General features: G+C 37.6%; 1 protein-coding gene across 1 annotated transcript in view; it reads right to left on the bottom strand.

Moving 5' to 3' along the window:
• LOC139144412 (uncharacterized) overlaps window positions 1–16,975 on the bottom strand; it is a 111,684-nt gene that overhangs the window by 30,271 nt on the left and 64,438 nt on the right. The window contains exons 12-13 of the mRNA XM_070715114.1: window positions 16,501–16,630; window positions 15,403–15,444 (exon numbers count right to left, since the gene is read on the bottom strand). Coding sequence (XP_070571215.1) covers window positions 15,403–15,444; window positions 16,501–16,630 — 172 coding nt within the window. The remainder of the gene's footprint in view (window positions 1–15,402; window positions 15,445–16,500; window positions 16,631–16,975) is intronic.

The raw sequence follows: 16,975 nt of genomic DNA, 5'->3' as shown, positions 1-16,975 counted from the left end.
TTCATTATTATTACTGTGTAAGTGTACTGAGTGCACAAAATACATTTCACTCAATCATACGTGTAGAAATTGTCTGACAACATATGAAAGTTACTTTTTCTCTAACGATAATAAAAATGAGTGAAATCACACATGTGAAATATTGAAAGACATGCTTTAGTAGGTAAATCAGCATTTCGAACCGAGAGATCATATGATAAGCAAAATTGATGGAGCCAGTGATGCAATATTAAGTGATGAGAGCAAGGGTACTACCTTTGAGGCAGTCCAGTCAAGTGATGATTCCTCAGACTGACATTGAAACCTTAGGAGAATCAAAGCCAATAAACACTTGCAATTGCAACTCTTTCCTCATTGTTATGTTGGTGTTGATATTGAACGATTGACTCAGCTAACACATAGGTATTCTCACTCAGTCAAGAGATTATCTTAAAAGTTTCCTAGAGTATATGTTTATCACATATATATTTTTTTCAACAGAACACCTCGATGAAGTCCGACTTCTCGGACGAAACGTTGTGCTAAGTGAGATTAAACAGCGACAAACCAGAATATAGTAGAGTGTGAATATTCTTTCAACATGTATATATATATATATATATATATATAATATATATATATATATATATATATATATATATATATATTATATAGATATAGTATATGTTTTTTTATAGTATGTTACTTAACACATTTCTATTTAATATAACGCCTTTATTTCAATATTATATTTATATACAAATGTTTGATGTTTTATTCCTTAGAGGTGGAGCCACTGTTATGATATTGTATTTCTTGTATCACGCACGGAAAAGCCAAATATTCTGTTCAACAGCCTGTTAACAGGGCTTTAATATATATGTATAGTCAGTATATACTTCGGTTACAGTTACACTTTGGCGGCAATTCAATAATAATTTACACATGGCAGGCTCTATCAAAGTGAAATTATGAGTTGCATTACAGTGACACAGGGAACAAATATGTAAAATGCCATTTTCCAACTTCAAAAAACATCGTCGACGTCATGGATAGGATGGTACAAATGTCCTCAAGTCAGCTATTCAGCTAAAAAACGTTGAAATTAGTGGAAATAAGAAATGTAATAATGTATTCTTTGAAAAAATTACCCAAGTATTTCGAATACGATATCACTGTTACTTTTAACACGATTAGAATTGATTTGGGATAATTGGATGGTGAAGTAATGTCGATTGAATCTACAAATGTATCTCATCTGCTTTTCTTTTTACATTACACACTTGTTTTATGAGGCAATTTGTATTATTGCAACATTCAACTATCTTGCACCTAACCTTTTGAGCATTTAAAAATATAAAAATCCAATTGTCTCAATTAGTTCAAATCGTGTTTTCTTTCTCCTGATTAAATCATACTAATTTAACTATTATAATGGAACCGAGTTTCTGAAAACGACAATATCGCTTTTGTTAAGATCGGCTTTTGCCTTAAACTTTTTAAGGGACAATGCAAGTTGTATTTACTATCTATGTAGTTTATTATGGCGCTTTGTGCTAGTGACACGAGGTCATCTGCAAACAATATGTAAAATAGCTCGACCATCACTATGCAAACACCAACCTTACTTTCGAACTTTCATGAACTCATTAATAAAAAAGAACAACAATGCTGAATACACAATATGTCACATTATCTTATACCCTAAGGCAATAAAGAATTCGGTCGTTGCCGTGGTTAAACCATCGTTGTACATGAATGAAGTGTATCTATTTGAAAGAGGCTGATTCGATGATGAATGCCATCGACAGGCGGAAGAAGCTAGCCAGGTTTATCACAGTTGAATGTTCATGAACAACCTATGGCTAGAACCACCTCTTGTTTTATAAAAGAATACAGAATTATTAAACAAACTTGATTAACATAAAAATATAGACTGAGAAATCAAGCAAAATATCAGAACAACTCTCGTAAGTTCTGGTCCTTTTTCATAAGATCATGAAGTCCTAGTTAACCTCCAGAATTTGAATCACGAATTGCTTGATTATATATTTGCACGCCTTTCAATCATACCACAGAATAGAACTTAGGGAGCTTAGAGAACTATCGGCAGAACTGGGAAGATTTTCTCGACACACCATGAGGAAAGAATTGATAGTGACCCTGAGGGTTTGATAAGTAGTCGTCCAAATTGATCAACTCCTGTCAGAAACGAAATAAGACAAAGTACACGTGTTTTGAAGTATGGATCACAATTTTGGGAAGAAATGACCGCCTTCAAGAAGAAAAATCCGGGTTGAGAAGGGTACAGTACAATTGACAATACTATTATTCTCCACATCTTATGCAAAAGTATATGAATGTAAAGAAGGTAGAATTTATCCTGGCTTATCGATTCCCAGCAAACGTTTGATAAATATGACAGAACGCCGTTTTATAAAGTGTGGAAGCTTGGCCACGAGAGAATATGATGAAATCCCTCATGTCAAATTATACTATTTAAGTTAAAGGGTGTGTGTTTAGGCAAGAATTGAAAATGTTATCAGAGTTTTTGAAATTCGTGGCAACTATAGTTTTCGTAGAAATGTAAAAAGACTTGAGAAACACAACAAACACAAAAAAGGAGAAAAAATATTGAAAGCCCCTCTGTCTTTTATCACCATAATAATTACAACCGGATATGAATATAGAATCATCATGGGAACCACTAGGAGTACTCTGAAATATGATATTTAATTAAGTAAAAGCTTAAGCAGTGACATATAGACAACTCATTGGCAAGACATTTGGACGATTCATTAGTTGATGGTGCCAGATTATCGGTTGATTGATCGCAGTCGTGCAGCCTTGTCTGCTAATTGAAACTCTGTTTTCCCTTGGTAAAGCGTGTTATGAAATCGTAACCCTAGACTGTTTTTTTTCAGTCATCTGATAGCACTGCCACCATTTTTTCAGTGATCGGATAATACTGCCACTTTTTCATTCATCGGCCATGAATAAATTTGTAAATGGTTAGGCTGCATTCACAAACACCTCTAAATGGGGGCGGGAGATTCCAAAAAAGTTCTCAGATTTGAAATACCCTCTAACAATTCAAAATGGGTTCAAGTTCCCCCTTCTGACATGCTGTAATTTTGAGTCCCCCCCGCAAGGAAGGCAAGGTGTTGCTGATATAGTGCTTCGTCAAAAAGTACAAATCATAATACATAGAGTCTGTTGGGAAAACTATTAACATTTTTTCCAATAAAACAAGCCATATCTCTACATTTATATGTGTTTGATGATTCATTTAAATGTACTTTTCTTGTAGAAGTAGCAGGTAAAAAGTGCAAGTGTGTACTAAAACTTTGATTTTCGATTTCATTTGAACACTGATTTTCCATTATAAAAGTACAATATCATTCATCTACATGTATAGACGTTTTAATAATTGATATAAATGTACTTGATCAGCATGGGGTGTTTTACAAGACATTGGGCTGCAAAATTGTAAAAACCATCCGAAATTATGGCAATGACGGTAGATAGACCTTGGGTAACAGATATCTAGACTCTCAATCTTTTCAATCCTTTGCTGATCTACTACTATTGATAGCTCATTTTGAAAGCTCTTGTAGTGAGAAAAACTTTCACGTCTTGTTTTTTTGAAAATAGAAAATTTTATTTTCCACACAGAGAATAAGACAGGGATGTCGGTCATTTGTAATTTCAAATATCGGTAAAAATCAGCTGATTTGCTTCTCTTGTACCGAACTTTGAACATGTGACCATGACTTTTATTCTTGATTTAATGACAGGATGGTTGAAAAATTCAGTGAGGAATTTCAAAGTTTAATGGAAAGTTTAAGTCTTGCACCTACGAAATGCATACTGCCTTCAGTTCAGGGAAAGTTTAATTAAGTTTGTTTTTACAAGACCTGTTGCTGGTGATTTAATTTCGCTTCAAATGTTTGCACTCGTCGTAGTTACAATATATAATTTTGAAAATATATTCATGAATACTGCGCAAAGAGTTGCAAGTCATAGACCTGTAAAAGTTGTTTGGTTCGGCAAATTATGCTGGCAGAATACAGCATCTCCGAAGGCTATATCTGATTGGTAGTTTGTCATTTTTACAACAGCTTAAGGAGTCTGAAACTTGGCTATTGAGTAAATAATTATTGTTTGGACAAGGTACATGCGCTTTTGGAAAAGATATTCGGACTCTCAAACTTTAAAATATCGTCTTTATTTGGCGGCTCAGAAGATTATGGAATTGAAAAAAATTCGTCGGCTTCGTTTTGTAAAAATTGGGAATTTTGTTTTACCCATGATATAACAAAGGCATGGTGGCCATTTTGAATCTCAAATATCTGTCAATATTGGGTAATTTGTTTCTCTAGTACCAAACTTTGCAGGGTGACCAATGGCTTTTGTTTTTTTATTTGATGATGGATATTTGAGCAAAGGGTAAAGTCTTTCCCTTTTGAGGCTCGAACTACCTGAGAGTTGCAACACGACACACCTACTCGCAACTCCTCTCATTTTAAACCTTTTCTTGAAAACGATTTCCAGTCTTATAATCGTCTTACAAGGCCCGTGTTGGCACCAATTGTCTCATCAGAAAATTTACCCACCAGATTACACCAGAATACAATTTCAACGAAAACAAAAGGCTATCCAACCTCCATAATCCTCTTACAGACTAGACAAAGGGATCCCAGGGATCGCGAACAGTGCCTTTAACACAAAAGTGAATGTACGCGAATGATATGATGGTTCCAAAGGAGCTTGGTATTTGCATAATAGTAAATTTAGGAGATACAACACAACGAAAATCAAATCTACTGTATTTTCTACCCTCGCTTGATAGCTCTGCTGGTGGCCAGAATAGTCCCCGAGGCTGTCTTTCGCACTGTAAGCGATGTATTCATTGCTCTGTTAAAATTTGTGTGCTATGTTTGATAGCATGTATGTGAGGGCGAGTGCTTTATGAACTCGCGTGTGGAGGGGTCGCAGTCAGAAAAATTGTAACAACTTAGCTTGGTTAGTGAACCACTCTTTTTAAGGGTGGGGATTTGGTCAATACAACGATTTTGAATGCGATGTCTTCACTAGGTGACTGGATGACGTACGTTGTGAGCTTGAATCAGATCGAAAATCTATTGTATTTAATAGAATTCAATATAGCGAAAGAGACAGTTGCAGTATATACCGAAGGCAGCTGGAATGTTTGATAACAGTGCACAATATCAATAAATCTTCACAGGTACATTTCGATTTTCGAAAACTAGTTCTATCCATCGAATAACAGACAAGGTGGACAGACACTCTTGTCGCTTTTGAAAACCTGTAGGTATTAACATATAATTACAGCTACAGAAGGACCGTGGATTTACACTTTTATTACTCCCAAATGAATTGTACAATTTCTTACCTTGGCCTTCAGCATGTCCGATACAAGCGGCGAGAAACAAGAAAAGAAGTGCCTTATGAATTGACTTCCGATGCATATCCACAGCTTATTTTGACCGAATTTGATCAGCCGTGTGCCATCTGATCTACTCCCCATCTGCAGATTTTCATTGTGATGGACTATTATGAATAAAAGCTATTTAGAAAATTAGAATAGTCATTATTTTTGACGCATTAAAATAGTCACGGTAATTATAATTGTGTATATGACTGATATACCGACTTGGGACGTGTTCAGCGGGGACAGTCCAACCCTCATATTACATTTTGATACGACACGCCTCCGCTTCGACTGTACGATATTTCGGATACCCGACTATGTAGATATTCGACTGCTTCTTGGAGGATCCTCGAAACTCGGCTGTCTGATTTCCTGCAGCAAAAATGCGATGAAAAGATGCTGAAATGATGTTCTACTTAGCCTTGCAGTCTCATCAATTTTATCTGACGTTCAAAATATGAATGCATTATATTCTTCCTGTTTTTATTGTTGTGAGCGAGTTATACTGCATGAAAGAAAATTAGTGAAGCGATGCGTTTCCTGTTATTATTTCAAATTAAATGTTTCAATACAAAAAACAAACAAAAAAAAAAAACCCTGTTAATGCTAGTCCTAGTATTACTTTGTTGATGATGAAATTTTCACGGCAGTAAGAATAAATACAATACTAGGGCAAGGTACAAGAGTGGGAAATTAATGAGCACACACATATAGGGCGCTTCAATGAACGACAAACACTTTTAAATTAAGGCTTTGATGTTTGTTTTCAGGAAAGAAAGAAATAATTCGAGCGAGAAAAAACTAGCATGACAGACAAATTAAAATCCAGCAAGAAGATTTACCATTTCTGTAATACCTAATCCGATGATTGTGCAGAGAGGTAATACAACATGTTTGTAAACACAAGGAAACATTGCAACTATGAGTGGCAACACAATTCTGAACCACAGGCGCCTCTCAAAACGTTCGCAGAAACAAACAAGAACAGCCTTATCCGCGCCATAAAAACAAACAAACGAACAGACAACTTACAGGAGACTCTGAGAAACCTAACGATAACCAACAATAAAAATTAAACATGTTATCCTGCACGACTTCATAAACATATCTGGATTCATTTCGCCAAATTCTGGGATATAGAAAGAATCGAAACGCACAGTCCACAAGCCACGATTCTGGTCACGTGAGTGCTCTCCCTAATGGTACGAACAAAGCTGACAAGCGTGCCATAGATGACAAATCTTATTGTGATAATCTCTCATAATGATATGCGAGGAAACTCTTCCATGAAGAAGTTGTGTCCAGAATACAGGGGGCGTAAATTCGTTGAGGCTTGCTCAGGGTTACTGAAAGAAGGCAGACGAAAGTGTGTGCTCAGAACAGTGATATTCACCGGAAACTGCAGAAACTGGTGAGTCAAGTGTAATGACTATCAGCACAAGTAGAGTAACTTGACAAATTGCAAGTCTTGATCCATTTTCCCGTAATAAAACATAAGGCATTTTTATTCAGAAACATAAATCTCTCTCCCGAAAGGCGTACGTTACCAGCTTCTGCACGGCCGCTTTTTTAAAATCATCGGTATGTCTAAAAGGGATGTTTTGGTATGTTGTGCATGGCGACAGCCTGAGACCCGTTGCATGTTCAACACGCGTAGTCGTAGGCGGGTTGACCGAATCCCTTCATAAAATGTCTTGCTCATCATGGAAATTGTCTCATCAATGATGAGACAATCAGAATCACTAATTCTTCTCTTACATTTTGCATACCCCTCATCTGCTTTAATAAACTGCACTAGCGTCTGTCTACCATGCCGTCCATCACCCATGCCGCTCCAACTATGGATTGTTGTACCATCTTCATAATGAGTACTGCTGAGTCCTGTTGTTCACGTTACACTTCCTTTTTGCCAGCACTCTTCAAAGATCTCACAATTTCTATCACAGTATGGGTCTTCCCTGTGCCTGCTCTACCACACGGGAAAAAGCGATAACCACACACTACAGGGAAAAATTGCGAGACAAGAGCGAGAAAATGACGCTTTTGAAATTCTCACAAAGTACAGTGGGAATTGAAATTCACTGGCGAGAATCATCAAGACTCGCCGTTCATTTGCGAGAATCAGCAAGACTCCCCATCCATTGGCAAGAATCAGAAGTTCAATTCTCACTGTACTTGGTGAGAATTTCCATTCTCGCCGGTGAGAATTTGTTCTCACACTTGATTCTCGATAAGGAGTGCATTTCTCACCAATGTCCAGTGGAGATTAAAAGTTTCTCACCGACAGCGGTGAGAATAAGAACAGATTCTCACTGATTGCGAGAAAGCGTCATTTTCTCGCTCTAGTCACGCAATTTTACCCTATAGTGACACAAGGCCAATTCTAGGGCTCTGTCCTGCTCTGAATTCATGGCTTTCAACGTGGAGTTAGAAACTGATACTTTCAACTAGTTGAATTCTAAGTTATGCATTTGTTATCACGTTGTGCATATGCTGGGGTCAAGTACAATGACCAAGATTATCATACTTGTGAGTATGATAATAAACACTTAAGGAAGTGGTAATAATTAACCCGGCTATATAATCAACACTGGACATTAAGAGGGTATTTATATCAATAGCTTTTAGTGGTATGTGCTCTCTGTGACTGCCTCGTCCACAACATAGTACAGTTACAATACCGGGTTTTTTATCGGATTTTGAATTTGAAATTCAATTTCCGGCGCAAGTATTCAGTATTTACACTCTTACAATGTAGAACCATAGACTGTGGTGGTGGTGGTGGCCTATGATAAAATCGTTCGGAACGATAGGACTGCAGATTTCGAGTGAGGTCTGTCAATATCACGGCTAAGTGCCTGACTTCCGCACGTGTCGTGTCGCCAGGGGAACGGTAATCAACGTTTTTAACTTGGCTCTATGATGTATATACGTATTAAAATAAAAGTAATATATTCTCCCACAGAAATGTATGGTAGAAAGTGCAAATAAAAAATGTACTCACCTATTTTATATCGTAGCGATTTTTTAGCAGAAAGACTCATTGTCAATAATATAGCGCTTATCCCTGGGACGAAGCAAAAGGCCTGGCAAAGGAGGACACTCAATGAAGACCACTACGCAGGCCCAAAAGTTAGCCAATCAAGGCACCGCTACTTTATTGTGTCGGTGCCGCCTACCCAACGTTCAGTGCGAGGTGACCGGAATGTTGCTCACCCCCAAGTTTTGGCGAGGTGTCCCTCGAATTCGGCCGAAAATCACACGAAACTAGCGTTTTTGAATAAGATAAAGTATAAGGTATGAATTTTTAGAATGATAGGGAACGATCGACGGCTGCATGATAGATCAACTAGCTAATTTTCACAGTGAAATCGGACAAGGATTGTGACATGGCGTGGTTTTTACAGTCATTTGGTTTCCTTACTTTCTATCTTCATGCATATGTACACACGTCTATGGGGCGCATAGTCCCAGAGCTGAATAGATCACAAGTGACTGTGCTTAAATTTAAAACACTATCCAGCTGTTTCGTGTTACAGTAAAACAGTACATTTACCCAGGACACGATTTGTTGCCTGTCAAAGATATGGTGCTCTTCATCGTAATTTGCTGATGCCCGAACAAAGGTTAGGCCACACCTAATCAAAATTATGATCAAATGGACTTTAAGGCACTCGGTGTAGAAGAGAGGTATCACTCCAGAGTTTATGAAGAGGAAGAGAGTTTCGTGTCATGTAGGTAAGAATCAAACTACATTTACTTCCATGTCAAGCTATGTGGTGATCGGGTTTTATGATCAAGGTTGCTAAGTCTGACTTCGCAAAGAAGCAACAACAGTGTATACTATTTGCAATGAACTCACAAGGTTTATTTGCTACACTGACAGTCCGAAACATGACCGTCGAATTGCAGGTATAACACAAAAATGGATTTCGTGCCTCGGAGATTATAAAGTGTCTGAATAAGCGATTTTGTCTTTGCTTGATAAACTTAACTTGATATCCTACATTTACCTACTTTTGTAAATGGTATTTAGGCCAGAGAAAAAAAAAATCTTGTTCATCGGATTTTTTGGACCAAGTCCCAGGAGCGGCGAGCGAAAATTTTTTTTTAATTTTTTTTTTAGGCCGAAAGTAAACGCGGTTCTCTGGCATTTTTGCACAGATGCAGACAAGGCAAGATAATTGTTTCCCTTTTTACCAGAAATATCTCAGACAAGAAACACTGATACTGGTAACTGAATTCAATACTATATTTCCCAACAATAACATAGGCCATTACATTCACAGTTAGTGTTTGCACAACATATTCTGAGTATTTCAACATTCTCTCAGAATAAAACTGAAATGTACAGCAAATCACTGAAATCCAACAATTCAGTATTGTCCTTTAATATTGTCCTGGTGGGACCTAGCATCTGAGTTCTTTCATTTTACTTTGGCCCCATGTTTTGGCCTCTTTACCACTGTCTCTACACATTTTACACAATGGTCTAACAACACTGTACTGTGATTGGAATGAAGTTATATAGTCATCATTCAGATCGTACTTTAACATCGACGCAACCATGTGTTTTGTCATTGCCGTAAATTTTTATACTTTCGATGCAATTTTCATTCAATCGGACGCACCGTCCATCTGCTGTCACGATCTTGTTGAATAAATCGCCAAACGTAATATCAGGACAAACACTGAATACTAGTAGCGTCTTGGAACTAACTGTTGGCCGTCACGTCGAATGTTGGCGATCAAATTAATACTCACGATGTGACATGTACGAACCTTTACAAAACGAGGAAATTTCTGGCCAAATCGACCCACTTTGCGTCGTGATTCGCCAAATTCAGACGTCACAACAACGTGTTGGCGGTCAACTACGTCGGAAGTCTCATTCAAAATCCCGTGCCCGCGAAAACCCGACAAAGTGTAGGGCGCCACCAGCGGCAGTACTAAAAATATTTGTAATGCGGAAGTAAGAATTTGCCGCGATCAAAAAAAAAAAAAAAAATTTCCAAATACGCCAAAGTAGAAGCGGCGATTCCGATGAACAATTTATTTTTTCTTCCTGGCCTTAACATCATCTTTTCCTGCACATCCATAGTACCACTTCTCGTCAAGCTTCGGCAGCACACGCGCGATAGCATTCGAACGCACGCAGTTCTTAGATCCCTAGAGTTCCAGGAAAGTCCCTGTAGTTTAAGCACAGACACCTGTGGTCTATTCTGCTCTGTGTCTATATATGTGCCCATAGATGTGGACACACGTCTATGGGGCGCATATATAGACGCAGAGCGGAAGAGACCACAGGTGATTGTGGTTTAAGCAACACAAAAGTGTACGCGAAAAAGTAATCACCGATGCAGGAGACGACATGTTTAAACACCCACGATAGCGATGTGTAATCATCCTATGAGGTGATATAGAGCTGACTTGACCTGACCTGACCTGACCTCTAAGTTCAAGTTCTGACGAAACGTACGTTTGATATATAAAATGCAGATGAATTTAGCTTCAACAGCGGATGACATGTTTAGAGTGATTTGAATTTAGGATAGTTTACGTGTTCTTTAGGCATTTCTGTCGTGTCGTTTGCAAAAAACGAAACTCTTTTTTTTTCAAACTCGGTGATATAGATCTAACTTGAACTGACCTGACCTCTAGGTTCAAGTTCTGACGAAACGTACGTTTGATATATAAAATGCAGATGAATTTAGCTTCAACAGCGGATGACAAGTATAGAGTGATTTGGGTTAAGGATTGTTTACGTGTTCCTTAGGCATTTCTGTCATGTCGTTTGCAAATTCAAATTTGACTTCTTGTTGTATTTGCCAGGGTCAATATTTCATCCTGTAGAAAATCAGTAGCGAGAAAGCGAACCCCGTTGTTGTCCTGTGAATACTGTCCTCAACATTTAGAAATAGTGCAGACTTCATAAGATTTAAGGTAAAAGCATGTACTTGTTATATTTGATGTAATTTTGCCATTTCCTCTCAGTATCATTCGTCCTGTTGCTCATCTTTCTATTCGATTGGTTACCCTTCATCTGTTCGTCTATGTGTCTACCCGTTTGCATCACTGGCATGTCACTCGATCTAGCCCGGGCCTCTTTCCCGCTCTTGTCATCTCCTGTTCCGGTGCTTTAATTCGGTAGCAGCTGAAAACAGTTCCAAAGAGTTTGTAAATTTTAACCTAAGTACGATATTTTCGTAGCGAATTTCATAGAATTGATGATTCTGTTTCTGATAAACAATTGTCCCATATCTTTCCAAATTAAATAGTGAGGTAATTCAAAATGTTGTGTATTTGAGGGTTTTGCCAACGTTGGTCAACCACACCACTTGTCTGAGTTTGATTGTGCAATTTTGAGACTGCTTTTTCATTGTTTGTAATCGGAAAACTTACTAAACAGAAGTTCATATACTTTTTGTGACACGAGGCCAGTCGGATTTTTTGAACTTAGTAGAACACATTACAAAATTGTATTTGTTATATACAGCATACATATAACATTTTATAATAAAATATTGTCGGAAGCTTCAGTTATTGTTCCTTTAATTATGTTTTGATCATTTGTTTAAGACAAACACTTTCAGACATTATTAGGCTCAAGTCAATAGTTGTTATGTCCAATGATGGTCGTAATCTCAGCAGTAAATTCTGTCACCAAAACTGGCGCCAAAAGAAAGTGCCAACTGGCGCCCGTTGCGATGAAAACATCCTCGCAATCAAGCCCGTTTGATCATGTGTTTGTAGTAGTAGAATTCTACTGCGCAGCAGATGCGGCCGGGAAATTGACTCTCACGATTTTGTCCTCCTTGTCAACCTGCCGTCCATCAAGGGCTACGGAGATGTTGGCCAAAGAACAGATTTTCCCGTTGTTAGTAACATCGCCCTCCACGACCTGGTCCTTCACATGAAACATCAGGAAAACCAGTCAGATACAGACTAACTAGTATTACTTCGATTAGTTATTGTCGGCTAACAACACAATACTAAGGTTTGGATACAACTTTACAGAGAGAGTTTATCTCATGAATCCGGCAAAATTTGATGTTAAATATCTCCTTCAACATTCAAAAAGACAAAACGATCTTGCACTTTACACTTGCTTTAATATTCCATGTTGCTTAAAGCCAAGTTCACCGTTTAGATATGCTGTGTTGCCTTTACCCTTACCATACGATTAACCAGAATAATGATAAACATATAGTATTTTACATAAATAAATTACTACAGAGTTATATTAGCTGTAAGTTTTGATGTATTATCTAGCGTTGTGTTGTTAGTTTCTTCGTGTTTGTGAAAGATCATCTTAGTCTAATCTCATAACCATGTAAAAGTGCCGAGAGTTCAACTCGTCAACATGGACTGTTGGTGTAATATAGACCAATGTTATTCTTGAGCATTATCACATACATAGACCCAGTTATCCCTATAGTATGACGTCACACTATAGGTATATGACTACGATGAATCCATATTCCACATGTGGTGGATATGGGACCCGGACTACTTTTAAAACGTAAACAAAAAATCAGCTGTTCAGTTCAGAACTTATTTTCAAATCCCTGAAATGCAAAAGTGGGAGGGTAATGAAACATAAGGAATAGGAATATTAAAATATATGTGTAGAACACAAAATACCGTCGATACTAGAATTTTTATGAATTTGTGTTTCTTCGTCGTTGATTTTGATTGAAACGTTTGATTTGTACACCGCTGATAATATTTTAACGGTATGTTACAGGCATTTTGTGTTGTTTACCTCGTCAAAATTGCCCTTCTCGATGTCCATCAACAACATAATAAGCATAGCCGATAACCCAAGACACGTACCAATCATCCCTACAGCAGTATATAGACCAATGTTATTCTTGACATTATATTGAACTTCAGTCCAGAGTGAGTAATTTATCTATGAACAATACCATATTGTACACCATGCATTATCTTTACAGGCTAATACTCCGTATTTTCCTATATTGGCGAGAGAAGAAGAAGGAGCTGTACTTGTTTTACAGATTAAAAATGACAACACTGCATTGCATAACAACACACTTCAGAAAGTGCAATATAACAAGAACAAAGGTAAACATTGCATAAAACATTGTTGTCAATGTTTTGACCTGCAGCTACTGGGGGAAGCATAGCGTTTGTAATACATTTCATGCGAGACAGCTTATCATTTGAGAACTAAAAACCTATCTCTTTCATTTAAACTATCAAATCTTGGATAATACAACTTCAATGAAGGAAAAACCTTTTCTACCATATATTTATTAAAAGATTATGAAAATGTTGTCAAAGCCAGCAACTTTTGTCCCCTGTGGTCCATATTTAAACTGAGATTAAGATCACAATGCCCTACGATATTAAAATCTGAATAATATTTCTCATCTTTAAATTACATTTCTCTTTTAGTTGCAAATGGTTTATTGCTGATAAACTAGGTGTTATCATTGACCAGGCTACCAGTATTATACATATCGATGAGCCAAGGAACTCTTTAACAGATATCTTCCATTACCATGTCATCATGTTGATTGGTTACCTCGTTCTTTTTATCGTTATTCCTATACCGTATCTGTCCTGTCTTGGACTGGACCTGCGAAGCACGGAAGCCAAAATATCATGTGAATGGTGTGTCTGAGCAGACAATTGGTAATCTGTAATTTGTTTGCTTGAAACGATTATTAAGGTACGTACTTTTTGGAAAATTCTCCTGCATACACATCGTAAAACAACTTGAAGTTAGTGTGCGACAGAAACGTATGGTTGCCAGAGAATGGTCGACATTGCTGAAATTGTATGGTGTTACAATTGGATTATTACGAATAGCTAGGGAAGCATAACGGATGAGCACAACTCTTGCGAAACTTAACTTCTCAAGTTTGCAGAGTGCTTTGCCACTTCACAGCTTAACACTTACCTTTGCACATTCATTCAAATGCACATCGGAACTCAATTGTTTTCCATCTTTGGCTTTGTTTTCCATCCTTTCTTTCTGGATCTGAAGTCTCTGAGAATCCTCGGCCTCAAAGTCTTCCAACGCCTGTCTGTGCTCTTCGTCATCTTCGAAATATCGAACTTGCAAGACAATGACCAGCTAGGGAAATAATAAGAGGGTCACACAGGGCTCAGTAAACCTGTTCTAGATTCTGACGAAGACTGCATATTGATGGACAGTTGACAGATATAGCTGTGTCTTTTGTTTATAGCAGCGTTCAAATTGGTGCCTGATGATATCATTGAAGATGCTTATTACATTCACGGTAATGTCGTCTAAAACCTTTTGAATAAGGAAGCTAAACACAGAATTTCAGACACTGGACACATATTCATTACAGTTAGATGCATCATTTGTAACTTGCTATACATCCTCTAAAATCACATCTATATAAAGTTATTATCTACATTACGTGACAGAGGGAGGTGCTGAACAGGGTGGATATAGGCAATTCTTCTGTGCAAAAGATAACAGAGATAGGTGCAAACCAGTGATTTCGAGTTGCCGTCGACGGTAATGGATAGTGTTGCATAGCTATTCTTGCAAATGCGATACTTTGCAAATGCGATACTTACGAGTAGATGTATAAGTGTATTAAAAGAATCTCTATTGATTCAAAAAGGTAACAGCAGGCTCGAAACAATCAAAATATCCAACTTTCTCTCCATCTAGCGATGCTACGGGTTTTAGAGTTTGAATCCTGGCTTTAACAACACGAGCACATTCTTCAGGTTCCATGTATCACAACCACAGATAAATTCATTCTCTTAAAAATATGTCATCCATCGGCATATATCTTTGAATGGCGATCTAGCTAGCTCTGTAACTCGAATGTAGAATGGCGGTTGTTGAAGGGATCGAGCCAGCGAGAGATCCAGAAATGTTCAACTTTTATTCAAGCTCCAGTTCGCTATTATCATGTATGCAACAAAAGATTTCATTTTGTGATTAAATTACCAACCTCTGTATTCGTTGCGAAAAATCCAAGATAGATGACAGAACCCTGAAAAAGAAATCGAAGTAATGACCACTTTTCCTTGGAGGGAAATTACTTTGAGACGCTATCTCGTCCACTTGACGTTAGTTATTATAATAGCGGATAATCGAAACATACAACTAAAGGTTATTTTTAGTGACGATTAAATGATCACATAGCAGATGTAACATTTTGTTTCTTTCCATGGTATAGTTTGACGAGAGTCGCGTTGTGACTGACGCGTGAGATAATGACGGCATTTTGAATCTTGTTTTGCCTCGTGCTTTGCATCTGTCACCTTATTGCTGTAAAGCAGATTTACTTGAAGCCACATGTATGTATGCATTCTATAGGACGAATCATGCATGGTTCATACTACAGAACGGTGCAACCTTGGCTAATTGCTAACTAACGATTAATGTTATCAAAAACTAGACCTTTATCCCCTCAAACTAACATGAACATAATACAATCTCTTTGCCTGGTGCAATAGGGAACCAAACATTGTTGTATAGCGAGTATCCTTACTGATGACTGGTGGTTCTTGTCACCCTGTGACGACATTACGTAAAACACAAATTCCACACACTTGCAGAAACGTGCCTCAACCGGAAATGTGAACACACTATGAGACACAGCCTGTAGGTATCAAGTAGTTTCTGATTTCATGATTTTTGACCAATTAACCAGAATTTATTTGCTCACTGTATAGCAGTCATACGATCAACATGGCCTGAAGAAACTTTAATAGATCTTCAACTGTGTAGGACTATTTTTGCAAACTTGCAAAGGTCTAGTTTATGGTTGTTTTGGTATTTTTTTTGCATTTGAATTTCTACATTATTATGCTAATTTACATATTTGAACTCATAAAACTAACTTCGCAATATTCATCCCTCACCAAACACCAAATTTGTACAGACGGACAGACAGACAAACAGACACACGCAAATAGACCAACAGAGACGCAGGAAGACAGGCAGACATACAGACAGACATGCAGACAGACACTGCATAGCATATTAACACATTCGCTTCTTTTGCCATATTCATCCATAGCAACGGCTAAAACACAAGTCTTACCTCCGCAAAAATGCAGCACGCCAAGGCATACAGAGAAATTATTGGGTCTGCAATCATGCTAACAGCAAAATTGGCAAGTCCAGTGGCGATGAATATTAAATGTATTACTAGGGCGGCTTGCATCTTCCCACTACAATTCAATGAAAACTATGAATCACCGATAGGTCTATCTTGGCGGGAAAAGGACAATCTGTAAATTTGAAATCTTAAAGAAATATCCAGCGCTAATCGGAGGATCAAATCGTTACGATTTTAAACGACGGCCACGGCAAAAAGTTATAAAGGTCCTAGCTTTTGGCAACACACATCGAAAATGAAAGTTTCAAACCTTTGTTTATATTTTCAAGTGGAGAGTTTGAACCATTCTCTTCATAATCAAGAATAACAATCAAGGATCACTAGTACTTTTGAAAGTTTTGGATTGTAGAAGCAAAGCGGGAAGGGCAATGATTTTAGATTTTCAAAAGACACCTAC

This window comes from Ptychodera flava, chromosome 11 (genome assembly GCF_041260155.1).
Source record: "Ptychodera flava strain L36383 chromosome 11, AS_Pfla_20210202, whole genome shotgun sequence".
In the NCBI taxonomy this organism is placed as follows: Eukaryota; Metazoa; Hemichordata; class Enteropneusta; family Ptychoderidae; genus Ptychodera; species Ptychodera flava.
This window is presented reverse-complemented; position numbering and strand designations above follow the sequence as displayed.